The sequence below is a fragment of the Caretta caretta genome, chromosome 3 (assembly GCF_965140235.1).
Source record: "Caretta caretta isolate rCarCar2 chromosome 3, rCarCar1.hap1, whole genome shotgun sequence".
Taxonomy (NCBI): Eukaryota; Metazoa; Chordata; order Testudines; family Cheloniidae; genus Caretta; species Caretta caretta.
Genome location: NC_134208.1, coordinates 176,991,067 through 177,010,007, shown reverse-complemented (window position 1 = coordinate 177,010,007; position 18,941 = coordinate 176,991,067). Strand labels below are relative to the sequence as shown.

The 18,941-nt window shown below is 42.1% G+C and overlaps 1 protein-coding gene across 1 annotated transcript; it reads right to left on the bottom strand.

Annotated features, from left to right (window-relative positions):
- Nucleotides 1-12,304: 12,304 nt before the first annotated feature.
- On the bottom strand, nt 12,305-18,924 carry CRIPT (CXXC repeat containing interactor of PDZ3 domain). Its single transcript, XM_048842976.2, has 5 exons — nt 18,785-18,924; nt 18,086-18,151; nt 16,563-16,617; nt 15,086-15,189; nt 12,305-12,785 (listed from the first exon to the last, which is right to left on the bottom strand). Exons 1-5 carry the CDS (start codon nt 18,798-18,800, stop codon nt 12,721-12,723), a joined length of 306 nt encoding a protein of 101 aa, XP_048698933.1. The 5' UTR covers nt 18,801-18,924; the 3' UTR covers nt 12,305-12,720.
- Nucleotides 18,925-18,941: the final 17 nt, after the last annotated feature.

Here is an 18,941-nt window from a genome sequence, read left to right as displayed (position 1 = left end):
CAACTAACCCTTCATACATTCCTGAGGGAGCGTGCACCACACATAACAAAGGAGATCAATCATCAGCATTTGCTAATGTGTTTTGATGAGAACTGATATAGTTAGCTATGTTGACATTTTATCATCCTATCTGAGCTAGCATGCATCGGGAGAATGGGGCAATTAGACCTCAGAGCTATTGTTTCATGCTCTCTATTGCTGAATTGGTAACACTCACTTTGTATTTTGAGGACTTTCTCTGCAACTGTAACAATTGCAGATGAACTTTAAACAAATAATAAAAGCTGAGACTCTGGCGAATAGCTGAGAGGTCTTTACTGTATACTCAATGGGGGAACGTCCTGTACTTTAGAAAACAATGATTTAGGAAACTAGTGGAAGCCAAGTGTTGTTGCAGCTGCCCTATCACCACTTTTTCAATAAAGTTCCATAAAAACAGAGGTTTGAGACAAGAGAGTAATTAGCAACAGTCCTTGGTTTTTATTCTATTTATTATTTTATCTTTTTATTCATCAAAATCATTACCACAGAGGGCCAGAGTCTGATACTGTAATGCTTTGGGGTTCAACCCAGACCCATAAGGGGTTGTATCACTGTCTGCCCTGTGACTCTGGCTGCCTTCAGTGCTATGCTACTGTGGCTCACAGTTTTGACACCAAAAGCTTGTAAACAAGCATGCAGGTCACAGGCTGGCTTCCACTGCCCAGTTACTTTCTGAAGAGTGACCCCAACTCCCTCCCAGTTCTAACTTTGCCCAAACTCATCTGCCAATGTGACAATCTGCTGAGGTTCCTAGAATTGTGAGCGACTATTTTACTCCTCTCAGCCTCAGCATGTGACAGCTCCCTGACAGAGCAACTTATTTGCCTGGCCAGCAAACTCTTCAGGACTCTGCCAGTCCAAACCTTGCCTTGTAGGTAACAGTGAACCTTAACACCTGAGTTTCCCAGAGATGTCTCCCTGCAGTGTCCAGCCCTCTCATGGAACACTCCCAGAAGTTAGTTGCTCCTTTAGAGAGAGAGTACACTGTAGCTCATTAATTTAACTGGGGTTTAACAAACATTCTTGTGTCAATCACAGCACTGCATTGGTTTATAGCAGGGGTAGCCAAATTTACTGGTCCTCCAAGCTGCATACGATAATCTTAAGAAGTTCAAGAGCTAGGCATGTCTGCAGGGCTCGGGGCTTCTGCCCTGCAGCAGGGTGGTGGGGCTCCGGGCTGAAGCCCTTAGACCCCTGTCCCCGTCTGATAGGCTGAGAATGGGCTGGGGGGGGGGGGACTCTCCACATGGGAGGGCCTGCGAGTCGCACTTTAACTGTAAAAGAACCACATGTGGCCTGTGAGCTGTGGTTTGGCCACCCGTGGTTTATAATAAAAGTAAAACATTTATTTAACAAACAGGACAAGGCGATACCACGAGTAAGGAATAAAGATAGATGCTCAAGAACTACCCCAACAGAATGCATGGCATCCACCAGCCCTATGTGGGAAATCAAATTAAAATTTTATTTGAAAGAGTTTGCTTCTCCAGTTAGGCATGCTAAGGCTCACATGCCTATTCATGCACCTAATGGATTACACCAAGCATGTGTGGAGAAAGAGGCTAACTATCTAGAAAACTCTCTCTACATCACATGGGTGGCTCTGAGGGTGTGATACAATCATCCCAGGCATTGGGATCTTAAATCCAACCCAGGGCAGAAATCTGAAATAAAATTAAAAATAAAAGTAGGCATATTGCTCTAAACTGCCTCCTCAAAGACCGATTTTTTATTTGAGGGAAATGTAATCTGAGTACAACAGAGTATTCAGAAGGCACCAAAACTGTTCTTCAGATGGGGCAACCAGAATTGCACACGGTATTCAAGATGTGGCATATCTAGGGATTAGGTTTATGTAGAAGCATATTTTCTGTCTTATCTATCCCCTTTCCTAATGGTTCCTAACATTGTGTTAGCTTTTTGACTGCCACTGCACATTGAGTAGATGTTTTCAGAGGACTATCCACAATGACTCCAAGATCTCTTTCTTGAGTGGCAACAGCTAATTTAGACCCCATCATTTTGTGTATAGCTGGGATTATGTTTTCCAACGTGCATTACACTTTGCACTTATCAACACTGAATTTCATCTGCAATTGTGTTGCCCAGTCACCCAGTTTTGTGAGATCCCTTTATAACTCTTGGTAGTCAGCTTTGGACTTAGCTACCTTCAGTGATTTTGTATCATCTGCAAACTTTGCCATCTCACTGTTGACCCCCTTTTCCAAATAATTTATTAATATTTGAACAGCACTGGTCCCAGTACAGATCCTTGGGGGAGCCTATTTACAGCTTTCCACTGTGAAAATTGACCATTTATTTCTACTCTTTGTTCCCTATCTTTTAGCCAATTACTATTCCATGAGAATATTCTGCTTACTTTGCTTAAGAGCCTTTGGTGTTGGACTTTGTCAAAGGCTTGCTAAAAGTCCAAGTACACTTTATCCACTGGATCACCCTTGTCCATATGCTTGTTGACCTCCTCAAAAATTCTAATAGCTTGATGAGGCATGATTTTCCTTTACATATGCCATGTTGTCTTTTCCCCACGTGTCATCTGTGTGTATAATAATTCTGTTCTTTATTGTAGTTTCAAGCAATTTGCCAGATAGTGAAGTTAGGCTTACCTGCCTCTAATTGCCAGGATCGCCCCTGGAGCCTTTTTAAAAACTTGGCGTTACAGTAGCTATCCTCTGGTCATCTGGTACAGTCTGATTTAAGAAATAAGTTACATACCACTGTTAATAGTTCTGCAATTTTACATCAGAGTTCCTTCAGAACTCTCAGGTGAATACCATCTCGTCCTGGTGACTTATTGCTGTTTATTTGTTCCCAGACCTCCTCTATTGACACCTAAATCAGGGACCATTCCTCAAGTTTGTCATCTAAAGAGAGTGGCTCAGGGTAGGAATCTTCCTCATATCATCTGCAATGAAGACTGATACAAAGAATTCATTGAGCTTCTGTGCAACAGCCTTATCTTTCTTGACTACTCCTTTAGCACCTTGATCGTCCAGTGGCCCCACTGATCACAGGCTTCCTGCTTCTGATGTACTTAAAAACCTTTTTCTGTTACTGTTGTGTCTTTTGCTAGTTGGTCTTCAAATTCTTTTTTGGCCTGCCTAATTATGCTTTCACACTTGACTTCCCAGAGTTTATGCTTCTTTCTATTTTCTTCAGTAGGATTTGACTTCCAATTTTTAAAGGATGCTTTTTTTCGTCTCTGTTCTTTGAGCAATTCCACATATTTGCATTCTGCCTCTTCACTCTAATTGACAGGTCCTACTGGGGTGACCAGATGTCCTGATTTTATAGGGACAGTCCCAATACTCAGGGCTTTGTCTAAGAAAGGCGCCTATTACCCCCCTACTCCCACCCAATTTTTCACACTTCCTATCTGGTCACCTTAGATGCTCCCAGCACTTGCCTTATGCTCAACACTATGCCTATTTCCCTGAACAGAATACCACATTTGTAACATGTAACAAACCACTTCATATCCTTTGACAACCCCTTCACACAGGATACCACCTAAGCCTATATTATCCTCTACTCAGCATTCAATCCATAGACTGACCTCATCTCACCTCACTACTGACAATACCCATGCCAAGAAGACCCCAGCGCTCTGCTAACTGACACAACCTACACAATTCCGTACTGAAACAATGCAGAGTGGAACCTCAAGATACACATGCACCTCTTTCCTTTGATAACACACAAGTGGACCCAGACCTTCTCATATCACAATCACAGCTACAGGACACTGCTCATACTGATCTCCAGATCTCCTCATATCAATCACAGCTCAGATGCTCCTCAAGCTAATCCCCAGATCTTCTGCTATCACTCACACCTGCCCCACCTACTGCCTCCACCATTCAGTAAAGCTACACCTAAACCACTGAAAGCAACTGGAGTGCATGCAGATAATTCCCAATGGCTCTTGCCAGCTCCAGGCAAGCAGAGTTACGGTTGCCTGGGTGCTTACCTTACCTCTCTATTTCCTGCATTTCAGAAGTTTGAATTTTACTTCTGAAAAGGCATGAGCCATTACAAAGAGGTTTTTTGCCATTTAATTTTATATAACTGTGTAATATTAGACCAATAGCGCCCTAGGATTATTTCCTGAGCAAGGGCCTAACAATTGCCTATTTAAGAGAATGCGGGCATCTTGCCTTTGATGTATGGCCAATAGTTTAACAAGGAGCATGACAAAAATCCTGTGATAGGACCCATGCACCAATGGTGTATGTGCCCAGTGGGAAGAGAGAATGGGGAATTTGTCCATTTGCTTTCCCACCACCACCTGGCAACCAAACATATATTAAGTGCATTTGCTGGAAGTGCTTATGTTTTATTTCTGAAAACTAAGCTAAGAACATTGATAATATACAAGGAGCTTAGCTTGTGTCTTTGGAAATGGGGATGGGTAGTGAGGACTTCTGGGTTGTTCCTCCTATGGGAAAGCTATTTTGGAGATATCTGTCTAAGGAGGTAGATAGCTGGCCTCAATCACTGTAGTATCTTAGCATCTCCCTTCCATTTATTGCAATCTGATCCATACCAAAGGCCAAAAGCCACCTCTTCACAAGTATTTTTATGAGCCCCAAGGAAAAAGTCATCTGTGGCAGTATCCAGAGGGGGACTGACTCCATCAGAGACCAGAGAATCACCCCAACCCTATGAACTGGTGCTTTATCTGTATAACTTATGAATTCTGATTGATATTTTGAAGTTCTGTTATGAGAAACTGCTGTATTTAAAGTGCCTATCTCTTTGTAGATCCAAGATTGCTGACAGGGCCTGTAACAGCTACACACCAGACAAATACAAAAGGAAATACTAAAGATTAATGACAATACTTAGACCTCACGAAAGTTATGCTAGAAAGCAGCTCAAGCCTTGTAGATCCCGTTTAGCTGAGCTCCTGAAAAGGGGGCAGAGGGGGAAAGAGCAGTAGAAACTTACCAAGAGTAGAACAAAAGAAGCCAGGTGACCAGGAGGAGTTTAAATAGAGAACCACACAGAAACAGGAAGTGTAGAGTGGGAGAGACTAAAGTCACAAAAGCTTGGTAAGGAACTCCACAGGGAGAGGTCATCCAGCATGTAGCACCCTCACAGTAGGGTTACCACCTTTGAAATATAAAAAAACTGGGCACTCCCCACCCCAAGGCAAGCCGGCTGCAACCCCAAACCCCAACCACAAGGCAACTCCGCCCTTCAACAGCCACTTATAGTATCTAGAGAGATAAGCACATATATAGATAAGATTGAGAACAACATTTTCTTACCTTGGTCGTGTTTTTCCAAGATGCTGTGTTTGTGTCCATCTTCACTGAGATTATTTCTTCCCAAACTGCATTGATTCTATATTTTAACTATATACTTAAATGTGAATGTTTTGGAACTTTATGTATAAAGAAAATCCATTGAGTCTATTTCTTGAACTCGTATTTGCCGTTTGATTTTGCTGTTTCCAGCAATTTCTTATTTTAACGTCAACATTGTAGCATCTGTAGCTGGACACAGAAGCTTTTAACATTAGCTGTTTCGGTGAATTGTGATAATAATGCAAATCTTTAGACCCACATAAAAAAAACCCTGGCAGATTAAATTATTTTTCTGGCAACTGGCAAATACATAAAAAAAACTGACCAGGCCAGTCAAATACTGGCCAGATGGTAACCCTACCTCACAGGGCGTCCTGACTGCTTTCCTGAACCCAGATGGCCCCAAGGACTCTGAACAACTCAAATGACTCGGACTGCCACTCAGAGAAGGTCCTAAAGTGATGAGGAAACTGGGTCACAGATGTGGTTATTGTTTTGTCTGATTCTGTCTGACTTTCACTGGTTGAGTACATAGGTCTCAGTCAGCACACACACACTTTGCACAAATTCACTACTGCATGCCCCCGAAAGACCTGAATTATAAATCAGAAGATACACATCTTTTGGGTGGAGTTCTGGGAAAGGGGTGTGTTTAAGTAACTGGGATATCTTGGGGGTCAGTGCTGATCATGGGGGCATAGGGCAGCTGGGCTGAGGATCTCATTTCCAAGAAGTGGTACCAGAGTGATTGACAGTGCCCAAAGAGTGTGCCAGCTCGGTCAAGAGAGGAACCAGTGCTGCAACCTGCTGAGGCTCCAGAAGTTCACATACCCCAGGGGATCCAGATCAAAGAGGCTTTGATTCCTCTCACAGTGGTCCTAGTGGGTGAGCAGGAGGGGTTGCTCATTACAATCTGGAACACCTTCCTTCAGTTCGGTGGTAGTATTTTAAACAGGGGTTTTAGGAGCCCTCTCCAGCACATCACTGCACCCAGCCTCCACATGGAGGTGTTAACAATGAATGCAGATTCTCTCTGGTGGCCTTCACCAGTCATGAAGAACGTGAGTGCACCTCACATATACTTGGCAGCAACTCTCTAAGTACACCTCAAGCTCCAGGCAGCAAAAGCAGGTGAAAAACAAATCAGCCAGTACAGATGGGGCGTTTCTTGCCTCTCATGCTGATATTACTACAACATACGTGGTCAGGCTGTTCCAAACCCTATTGCACCTCACTCTGAAATAAATTTATGGTTCGTCACAAGCAGAAACACTTGGTTCTGTTACTGGGAGATGGCAGTCTGTTTAATCAGATGGTCCACAGACTGGGCCAGTTCTGATGACTGAGATTGCAAAGATACTATTGCTCATCAGGAATTCTGTTTGCATTCTCTACAGCCATATTATGCCAAATGCAGAAATTCTGCAATCATATTCAGAGTGAGTTCTCTGCCATCCACCTTTCAGTTTTTCTCCCTGCTATTTCACCTGTAAACCCCTGCTAGGACAATAGAGAGAATGGAGGTACCCAGATGCCATTGAGCCAATGCTCATAAACAACAGATGGTTATAGCAATCTAGGTCACTAGCATTGACACCTAATTAGGGCTGTCGATTAATCACACTGTTAAACAATAGAATACCAATTGAAATTTATTAAATATTTTGATGTTTTTCTACATTTTCACATATATTGTATTCTGTGTTGTAATCAAAATAATATATACTTTGATTTCAGATTACAAATATTTGCACTATAAAAAAAAGAAATAGTATTTTTCAATTCACCTAATACAAGGACTATAGTGCAATCTCTTTACCATGAAAGTTGAACTTACAAATGTAGAATTATGTACAAAAATAACTGCACTCAAAAATAAAACAATGTAAAATTTTAGAGCCTGCAAGTCCACTCAGTCCTATCTCTTGTTCAGCCAATCGCTCAGACAAACAAGTTTATCACATTTACCGCAGATAATGCTGCCCTCTTCTTATTTAGTGTCACCAGAAAGTGAGCACAGGCATTTGCATGGCACTTTTGTAGCCAGCACTGCAAGGTATTTTCATAATTCATACTCATACATATGTAAATACACAAAACCACAAACATTATCTCCCCACATGTCTTTTGAGGGTTATTTATTTTGCAGGATGTTTAACCCTTTCTAGCCATGCATCACAACAATATAAATCCAGTTTAATTCTTTCATGTGATTAGAATTACCTGGTTTGCAAGTCCAACTCCTAACACTGAGCAATCATATGTGTAATCAGATCTCATCAGCACACTGAACAGGACACATTCAGGAATATAGCAATAATATAAATACACCTTTTAACCTGGGGAGAACACAGAAAATAAGAATTACTAGATTTGGAAAAGGTACAGCCTGTAACAGGCATGTGAGCCTGAACAGACTAACTGAACAATCTGTTTTCAGACAGAAAACTGGAAATGAGCATCCTATAATCTCCTCTTGCTGTAGGAGCGTAATGTCTCTTAACATCATTGATTTTATCTCATCAAGGTAAAAGATCCCCATTTATGCTATGTGAAAGAGTTGACTCACTGCAGCATATGTCCCCTCATAGCTGGGCGGATGTCGTAGCTTTTTCCACTAACACCCCCTGATGACAGTCACTCCAGTCCTGTAGAGTTTTCTTCTCACAACTCAGCCTCTGGCCAGGTCACATTTTAATCCCACCCCTCTGGGGTAAGAAAAGCACACCTAAAAGTCAAAAAAAACAACCCAAAAGATCCTTCTGCCCCTTTCTGGTCTATTCCTCAGCCCATCCTTGAGGCTCTATCTTCAGCCTCACTCTGGGCTCAATAGTCCTTGTATGCCTTCCTCAGGACTGATAGGGGAACCCAGTTTCATCCTCACCTCTGGTCCCAGGGACCCTGTATTAAGCAGCTAGGTCTGCTTTCAGGTGCACTACTGTATCCCTGGGCCACTTCCTATCTCTGAGTCCCCCATGGGGCTTCTCCACTCATTCTAGTCTCTCCTCTAGTTCACAGGTCTTTGGCTTCTCCATAGGTCCTGCCAACTCCTGCTCTCTCTTAAGTGGAACACAAACCCTCAGGACTCTCTCTCATCCTTGCCCTCTTTCCAAGGCCTTCATAGGGATTCCATCCCTAAAGCCTTCTTCCATCAGCTTTCCCCAGAGAGGGAAATCCTCTTTACTGGGTCTCTTTCTTGGATTTCACCTGTAGCATTCACGGATTTCTTTTATGAAGACCCACCTCCCCTCCAGCTGGATCTAACAACAAATCAAGACTGACAAATCCTCTAGGTGCAGCAAAGCGGGCTGAGATATCAGACTCCTGTTAATCCTTCATTCACCTATGCAGGGCAGATACTGCATCGCATCCTAGTTTTCAGAATATGCCACTTTAGGTTCTGCTCTAACAATGGACAGAGAAAACATACATTTCCTGATATACAAGATTTTTTTTCAAGTTAGAGACTTAAGTGCTGGAGTTGGTTACACAGAAAGAGGTCTTTCCTTATCTACTGTTAGTCCAAACTTTTATATGGGTGAAGCTTTTGACTAGGGTGTGAAATGGGAGACACTTTGCGTGTTACCCAATTAAAGAGATGCAACATAGGTGTCTTAATGGACTTGATTTTACACTGTTCTTCCATTGGGCTCCATTTTCTTCTGGTGTAAATCAGCAGAGCTCCACTGAATTTAATAACCATGCCTTTACCAGGCTCTCCCTAAAACAGGGAGACAGAAGATCCAAGACTGCTTCCAAAGAAAGTCAAGGCATGGCTTGGCAGAAGCAAAGGAAGAAATTAAGGTATTTAAAGAAATTATTGTGCCTATAATGATCTTGTAAATACCAGTTTTTTCCAATTACTTTTTGATGATACATCAGCTCTGTGCAGAAAAGGCAAACAGAAGTTTTAAAACTGTCATATTAGAGCACTTACACAGGTTTTGGCCTGGTAGTTTCCACAGGAGTAGAAACACACCTCAGGAGGTAAAAGTAGTGTATTTCAACCAGTGACTGCTGGCTGACCATAGCAATGTTACTGTCACTTCCCTACCTGGGATAGAAAGGAACTTGACATGTTTTCCATCACTTATTTCTTTAGGTCTTTGCCAAAAGATAATTTGCTGAGACACAGCACCACTACTGCAGCCATCACCATGGACTCTTTCTACTGGGAGTATGAAATGTGGCAGTGGCAGATACTGCTGCTCTGAGGGGTACATTCAAACTACCATACAGGAGTTAGTAACAGGCACCACTCTGAAGCACTGGGCCAGCCCTCTTCATTATCCAAGTGTGTAGCTGCACAGAGCTCTACTCCTGTGGGGAAACCACCCCCACCACAAAAGACTTACTTGTGTCACCATCAAGACATATGATACACACTCCTGTTCTATTCCATCCGAAAAGCTGACACTTTCATTTCCCTTCTTCTCTATCCCCTTCATTAAAAGGAGTTCTTTAATCCCTGGCCTGGTTGCCAAACCCTTCCCCTGAAACTGTTCTATACTGAATACTGACAACCAGCAGGGGCTTATATCAATACAGCACCCCACAAAACCTGCATCCAGCTCTGCTGCAGCAGGGCAGCTGGAGAAGGCGGGCTGCAAACAGACTGGCTTGCCATACCTAATGTTTTCTTCATAGCTCAGTTTTCTCCACCTCCCATCAGGAAATATCACCACCAACAGTTCACAATATTTCTTGGGTGAATCATGAAGTTGTTTCAGTAATAGTTGTGACAACAAGAGAAAAATTAAACTCAATACAGCTATTCACAGAATGAAACAAATGAGTGATAGCTGAAGGGAATTGCAAATCAAGCAAAAAGGGATAGTGGTAGCAAGGGAAGGGACCCTGTGATGGGGTAATGTTAGCCACCATAATTTGAGGCCACTGGAAGCCAGCCACTTAGAACACCCCTGGCACTGGGTGTAGAGAGTAGGAGTGACTGAGGTAGTTTGGGTTTGGAAGGGTAGAAGGGATCACTTGCATCTGTATGAAGCCTGATGAGCTAATGGGGTAATTATCTCGCCAGCTGGACAGTGCTGAGAAGAAAGCAGGCAGTATAAAAGGCTGAAACAGGGAGCAGAAAGGGGCTCCATATAACTGCTGAGATGTACCTAGAATATAAACAATAATAAAGATGCTTGGTGGAAGTGCCCTGGTGGAGTGTGTGTGCTGCTTAATTCACAAGGAAGGCTTACCAGCCAGGGTTTCCAGGAGCTGAAGGGGGAACCCATACACCGACCCTTAGAAAAAAATATAGGTTTAAAATATTCACATATTACATATAAGGAAACAAAAACAAATCCTTGTGTAGCTGTACATGGTGCATATGATACTCTCCGTGCTTAAGTGATACTTCAGTGGGAGGAGAAAGGAGGATTCTAAAGACTTAAAATCCCTACAAGTCCTGGTAGCTTTGGAAGAGCATTCTCTTGACTTAGGCTGCTACAAACAGTTAACAGTCCTTTAGCTCAGGATAGTTGTAGTACTTTTATTAATATTTCTTACACCTGATGGAGAATACCAACCACTGCTACAGGCTGGGGACCAACTGGCTAAGCGGCAATTCTGCAGAAAAGGACTTGGGGATTACAATGGATGAGAAGCTGGATATGAATCAACAGTGTGCCCTTGTTGCCCAGAAAGCTAATGGCATATTGGGCTGCATTAGTAGGAGCATTGCCAGCAGATTGAGGGAAGTGATTATTCCCCTCAGTGAGGCCACATCTGGAGTATCAGGTCCAGTTTTGAGCCCCCCACTATAGAAAGGATGTGGACAAACTGGAGAGAGTCTGGCGGAGGGCAACAAAAGTTATTAGAGGGCTATGGCACAGGGCTGAGGGAACTGGGCTTATTTAGTCTGCAAAAGAGAAGAGTGAGGGGGGATTTGATAGCAGCCTTCAACTACCTGAAGCGGGGTTCCAAAGAGGATAGAGCTAGGCTGTTCCCAGTAGTGGCAGATGACAGAACAAGGAGCAATGGTCTCAAGTTGCAGTGGGGAAGGGTCTTGGTTGGATATTAGGAAAAACTATTTCACTAGGAGGGTGGGGAAGCGTTGGAATGGGTTACCTAGAGAGCTGGTGGAATCTCCATCCTTAGAGGTTTTTAAGGCCCAGCTTGACAAAGCCCTGGCTGGGATGATTTAGTTGGGGTTGGTCCTGCTTTGAGCTGGTGGTTGGACTAGATGACCTCCTGAGGTCTCTTCCAACCCTAACTTTCTATGATTAGCCACAGGCCAGTAAGAGTAAGGAACAGCACCAGATAAAGTTCAGACCTGTATGCTCACCTTTACAATCACCACTACTTCTAGGTTTTCTCTCTCTCTCTCTCTCAAATAAGCACCCTCCTTCCCAGGAAGGTGGATGTACAGCTTCAGTCCCTCCTACTCAGTTTGTGAAGGTCACTCTTCATAGTTCTACTGAAGCACTTATACTAGTACAGCTTTCAAGAACCTTAGTTCCAAAATAGATGTTTAAGATCACACTCCAACTACAGTAGGACATGAAGAATATCAGGGGATTAGCATTAAGATTCATTTTATTGTGTTGAGCAAGCAGACATCCCTGTGAAAAATGGGTGTAATAACTAATCTCACAGAGGAGACTTGATAAGATATTTCTAAAGCATTCCGCTATCTATCTTCAGCTGCAAAGGTAACATTACTTAAAGTAAACTGGCAGTTATTAATTTAAATTAGTAACATGTTGGGTTTATGTTTTATTTAGTATTCAAATCATTTGTTGTAATTTGACCAATGTTACTCCAGTTAGTAAATCAATGAGAAGTCTCAACAAGAGTGAAGTGTTGTTTATATCTACACACCAACATTCCTCAGTGCAGGACAAAACTGTAACCATTCATTTTTGAATGTGGAAAATTACAAATACGTCAAGTTATCAGAAAATAAAGTAAACGGAAACTGAACAGGAACAACAACTTTAATGAGTTGACATGATCTCATATTTTAAGCATTTACAAAATGTTTACACTATTACGTAAGTGGTCGAGTCAAAACCTAACAGTGGACTAGCAGGAATACAAAGTCTGAGAATCTATGAGCTATGATGGTGGTGGTTTTGATCTGAACACTTAGTAGACATCTCATTGCAATTCAGGACTATATCAATATGTGTAAAACCATTATTTTTAAACATCGGTAAGTTTAGTGCCAAAATAATAAAAGTCAGATCTCTTAGACTTCTGGTCAAATGTGTCTTTCAGTTTTTCCTTCAGACACATATTACTCTCGAATAATATTCACAAGCTATTTTAGATTAGAAGTTAAACTGTATAAAGATTTTCAGAAACAAGTGCATAAAATCCTCACTCAACATAATTAGACAGATGTTTGTTTGTAGTTCTTGGTATCCAAGACTTTTTTCCCACACATTGAGCAGATGCCTAAAAATGAAGAATAAGGTGTAAAAGTCATATTGAGGGTTTTTTGGGTAAATTTCTTTTCAATGATTTTCATGGCTGTGAGTCTTTATAAAGAGTGTCTCTTCCAAAAAGTTGTCAAACAGGAAAAGTTGATGGATGGGTAGAATGAGCTCTCATTCTCAAGTTGTTTGTGTGCTCTCTTGATTTTTATCAGAAATGGCAAATCATGCAGTAGTGATATTATGGCTGCTAAAGCAGTTTATGTCTCAATGATACAGCTACACTATGGGTAAATAACTAAAACATATATAACTAATATAATTCGGGCTGTCAAACGATTAAAAATAATTGCAATTAATTATGCAATTAAAAAGTCTCACCATTAATCGCAGTTTTAATTGCGCTATTAAATCAGAAAACCAATTTAAATTTATTATAAATATTTTTGGTTGTTTCTCTCCATTTTCAAATATACTGATTTAAATTACAACACAGAATACAAAATGTACAGTGCTCACTTTACATTATTTTTTATTACAAATATTTGCACTATAAAAAAGATATACAAAAGAATTAGTATTTTTCAATTCACCTCATACAAGTATTGTAGTGCCTATAAGTCAAAGCATGAAGGGTCATACCAACGTTTAGCATATCTGGCATGTAAATACCTTGCAACGCCAGCTACAACAGTGTCATGCAAACACCTGCTCTCACTTATTTGTCTAAGTGATTGGCTGAACAAGAAGTAGGACTGAGTGGATTTGTAAGCTCTAAAGTTTTCCAGTTTTCTTTTTGAGTGCAGTTATGTAAAAAAAAAAATTCTACATTTGTAAATTGCACTTTCACAATAAAAAGATTGCACCATAGTACTTGTATCAGGTGAATTGAAATATACTATTTTTTGTTTATCTTTTTTTTGCAAATAATTGTAATAAAAATAATATAGAGTGAACACTGTACACTTTCTATTCTGTGCTGTAATTGAAATCAATATATTTGAAAATGTAGAAAACATCCAAAAATATTTATAATACATTTAAATTGGTATTCTATTATTGCTTAACAATGTGATGAAAACTGTGATTAATCCTTACTTTTTTTTAATCTAGTTAATTTGTTTTGCGTTAATCACTTGCAAGACTGCGATTAATTGACAGCCTTAAATATAATTAAAGGTCTGCTATAAACCAATAAAAGCTAGGAAGCTTAGAGTCAGGAATGGAGTATCAATTCACCCCTGTGTGTGCCAAGCTCAACGGTATAGAAACACTATTGTATATACCATAATGGATGCATTGCAATAGTCTGCTTCTTTGTGCTGCTGATTTGATCTTTAACTTTTACTTCTAAAAACAATGAGGAGTCCTTGTGGCACCTTAGAGACTAACAGATTTATTTACAGACTAACACGGCTATCACTCTGAAACCTTTTACTTCTTAGTTTCAGCTTAGTGCAAGCTTCATTTACAATGGACCAAGTACTTGTATAACTGGGCCAGTAAGTCTCCTTCAGTAAAATTTGCATTATCCTTCTACTGGCAGTGGCATATGGTTGCTCCATTTGATTGCCACAAATTGCAATTGGGTTCATGGGAAGTCAGAGTCAGCCACAAAGACAACCATTGACATATGCACTCTTCAAGAACCACCATCACTCAATTCTCTCACAAACTGGGTTCCCCTCTCTTCCTTTTGTGCCACACAGCCAGAATCAGAGGCCTTGTGAGGCTTGTATGCTATAGGAACCTAAAAATAATTTCTTTTGGTGTGAGACTATTAAATATAAAGTAAAATTTGAGACTATATGGGAAAACTGCAGCAAAGGCATAACAAGAGCCAATGGTTGGAAATTGAAGCTGGACAAATTCAGACTGGAAATAAGGTGTACATTTCTAACATCAAGGTTAATTAACCATTGGTACACTTTAACAATGGACATGGTGGGTTCTCCTTCACTGGGAATTTTTAAATTAATACTACATATATGCTCTGGTGAATTTGGGGGTGGAAGTTTATGACCTGCATTATACAGGAGGTCAAACTAGATGATCATTATGGTCCCTTCTTGGCCTTGGAATCCACGAATCTATAAATTAATTTTAAACACAATCACATTATTTTATATTAAGAGAGAGTTCATGCAATTGCTCAGCAACAGCAACCTTCAATAACAGTTTTCCATAAACCTACCAAGGTAAGTTTGAATTATTCTTCAGCTCTACTATTTCTGATGCCTAAAACTAAAACAAGTGGAGTTCCATTTGTGCACTAAATTCAAGCTGGATAGGGAAGGAAAAGTCATGCTACATAAATCTCACCTTTTTTATAAGCACATCCCTGGCAGTAGTGAGACCCTGGCTGATGAACAGAACTCTTACAAATCCGGCATATTGCAAATTTGTTCTTCCCATAAGGATCAAATCTAGGACGAAAAAATAAAATATTCCACACATTAGAGGTTCATGTAAAAGCCATAGGAGAAAATACTCCCATCTGCCTCATCATGATAATTGCAAAATCACTGAACTTACAGTGGCTATAAACAGACAATGTAGAGAAACTATGGCCTAGGAGAGAGACATTCAAAGAGTCCTAAGGCCAAATATGGCATATGGAAGCTAATAATATGGCCCACTGCACACCCCTGCAGCGTGTAGACAAAGCTGATCAAATGCAAGTCTTTATTTGTAAACTATTAATGATAGAATATTTTGCACTTCCATACCTTTCACCTAATGGTCTCTAAGCACTCTGCAAAAAGGGAATTAAGCCTCAACACTCCTGTGAGGCCAACAACTATCACACTATTTTACAAGTAGATAAACGGGCACTCAGAGGTTTCTCAGTGACTCATGGTCTCACAGGAAGTCTTGTTAGAGACAATAACACAGGGGTGGGCAAACTATGGCCCGCGAGCCGTTTTCAGCCGGCCCGCGAGCTGCACCATGCCACTCGGCCCCGCTCCCGCTGAGGCGCTGGGTTGGGGCCACACCATGCAGCTCGGCCCGGCTCCGGCCAGGGCCGCACCATGCAGCTCCCGGAAGATGCGGCATGGCCCTGCTCTGGCTCCTACGCACTCCAATGATTCTCCTCCCGCTCTCCAAACCCCTCGATCCCAGCCCGGAGCACCCTCCTGAATCCCAAACCTCTCATCCCCAGCCCCACCCCAAAGCCTGCACCTCCAGCTGGAACCTGCACCCCTTCCCACACCCCTGATCCCCCTCCTGCCCTCCAAACCCCTTGGTCCCAGCCCAGAGCACCCTCATACACCCCAAACTCCTCATCCCCAGCCCCACCCCAGAGCCCGCACCCCCTTCCACACCCCAACCCCAATTTTGTGAGCATTCATGGCCCGTCACACAATTTCTATTCCCTGTTGTGGCCCTTGGCCCAAAAAGTTTGCTCATCCCTGCAATAACAGAACCCAGATCTCCCAATTCCTCAACAATATCAAACCCTTCCTCACCAAATCTAAAATAAGACAACTAGGCAGATATATGAAAGTTTAGGGTGGACTTAAGCATTGCAAAGTTTGGGCAGTTGTATTGCTATGTCCCTAGAACACAGCAATACAAGACGAGTCTGAAGATGCATACGTTTGTTTACAAATATTTATAGCATTATAATATTGCACGGTCCTTGCCTCAGATAGCTTGTGTTCTGTCAGACAAATACAATGAGAATTGTATATCAGTTTTAAAAATTACTCAGAAATACATGAAAAAAGTTTTGTCCCAGTAAAAACTTTATAAGATCTTTATTCTTATCTGAGTAAGTTAAAATTGCAATACTAACCTTGCCTTCTTTGAAGTCAGTGCCTTATTTTCATTTAGTTTTCGTCCGCCACTTTCTTTATAGAGGAAAGATAAACAAATGTACTGACTAATATCAAAGTCATTTGTAAAAAGCTTATTTAATAAATTAAAAAAAAGAGACACACCCATATGCCCCTCCCAGGCTTGATCAAATAAGGGGGAAAAGTTCATTCAAAACAAGAGCCCAGGAACATCGTAAGTCTTGAAAGTCCAATAGAACCCACATTGAGTTCTCATATTACTACTACTATACCAGTGGTTCTCAAACTTTTGTACTGGTGACCCTTTTCACATAGCAAGGCTCTGAGTGCCACCGCCTTTACAAATTAAAAACACTTTTTAATATATTTAACACCATTATAAATGCTGGAGGCAAAGCGGAGTTTGGGGTGGAGGCTGACGGCTCGTGACCCCCCCCATATAATAACCTCGCAACCCCCGAGGGGTCCCGACCCCCAGTTTGAGAACCCCTGTACTATACACTAAATGTAGCAGAAGTGCAATATATTATAAACAATGAAAAGTTATCTAAAGGACATGAACAGTTGTGACTAACGTAAGACTCAGTTCAATCAGCTTGCTTGGAGACACTGTATTAAAACATAACTCTTAGAGAATGCATACTCAATATTTTGTACATTTACAGGAACTTCCACCAGAGAATCTCTACAAACTATAATTTGGTCTCAATATATGAATTCTCATTTCCACTGTACAGTTAATTTGATACAGGTTTTGGTCAAGGGGGGAAAAATGGGTAAAGGTCTGGGTCCTTTTCCTATTGTCTTCAAAGAATTGGTATGTAAAGCTCCAGGTGGGTGGACTACTGCACTGCACAATTGAGGCCTTAGTTATTTGTCCAATATTAGACAGAAAGTCCATGGCAGAGCTGGAAATGGAACCGAGGGTTTCTAACTCCTAGTTCTGTGCCTTAACCACCAGGGAGTCCTTTCCTTTCTCTCTTCCTCCCAAAAGGATGAGCAGTCATATTTAATTACACTCCAATACCCCATTTTAAATCTACTGTTTGTTAGTTTGGTGTTCAGGTTCCATTTAGCTACTAAATATGTAATAGTTCAATATAAAATAAATGTTTTTAAAATAAATGTGTTTAATACTATAAATACCCAAGAATAACCAAGTGAAATACTGATCAGGAAGATTAGCCTGAAGGTGGGTGCAAAGTAAAATGTTGAGGGTGAGTAGACTAGAGCAAATAAATGGGTGGAAAAAATGAATATAGGGTACTCCAAGGATTAAGATGTGAGACAGGATTAAGATGTGAGACAACAGGACCTCTTAGTCCATGCTTACACGCATCATTATTTCGTACTACAATATAGTACGAACACATAGAGCACCACAGAAGATCGAAGTAGTTACATTCCCAATAGACTGAATTATCATGGGAAAGAATCTGACTTAAGTGAAGGACAGTTATCTACTGACATCTAATAAGAGCATAAATTCTTCCTCAATTCAGTAACTTTTCAAATGCAATACCTGTAGTGTTTCTTGCTCCATCCTTCCATGTGTCGGGTGTAATTACAGTGCCAAGTTTCTTCTCACCTATAACACAACATACAGCATGGGAGGTGACTAGACCCAGTTTTCATTAAGGCCTCTAAGCAAATGCTGCTTATTACTACAAATGTCATAAAATATGTATTTCTGGAGTCAGTGGTCAGCAAGCTCCTGATCGGAGGCCAGGCACAGCCTGGCCTCTGTAGGTTCCCTTGGTGAGAGATGCCAGTTCACCCACAGAAGCAATGACACAGGTTCCAGCCATGGGGCAACAGCTGGGACAGCCAAGAAGCGGTGGGGCAAACATCGAGTGGGCGCCATGCAGCAAGGGCTCCACACAAACCTGGGCAGTTCAGCCCATAGCTATGCCCGCCTCGGTGCCCACTTACCAGCCGGGGAAGGGGGGTGTGGGAGATAAGGCCCAGCCCGAAAAGGGGGCCCAGCCCGAAAAGGGAGACCTGCCCCCGCGGGCCTACCACTTGCCAGAGGGCAGGGGCGGGGAAGGAGAACGGACCGCGGAGAGGCCGCCGGGCCCCTCTCGCTAACGGGGGAGGGGCCACAGGACAGTGTCGCGGCTCAGCCCCTGGGCGGGGATTCAGCGCAGGCTCCCGGGGGAGTCTCAACCCCGGCGCCGGGAAGGGGTGCGGGGGGGGGGGGAGGCTGCCCCAGGGGACTCACACTTCTCGCAGACCATGCTGAGCCAGAATCGCGCGCCAGGCGCCGGCGCCGCCACCGGGAGACAGCAGCTGTGAAAACGTAAACAAACCGTCACTGCCGGCTCTCCGCTTCCGCCCTCCGCCTCAGCCTGCCCCCCCCACCGGACCCAGCCTATCGG

Coding starts and splice junctions, on each gene's coding strand:
- CRIPT (XM_048842976.2), bottom strand. Junction 15,190..16,562: donor CTGACTTCAAAGAAGGCAAG/GTTAGTATTGCA, acceptor TTTTCGTCCTAG/ATTTGATCCTTATGGGAAGA. Junction 12,786..15,085: donor GGGATGTGCTTATAAAAAAG/GTGAGATTTATG, acceptor CTTCATTTTTAG/GCATCTGCTCAATGTGTGGG.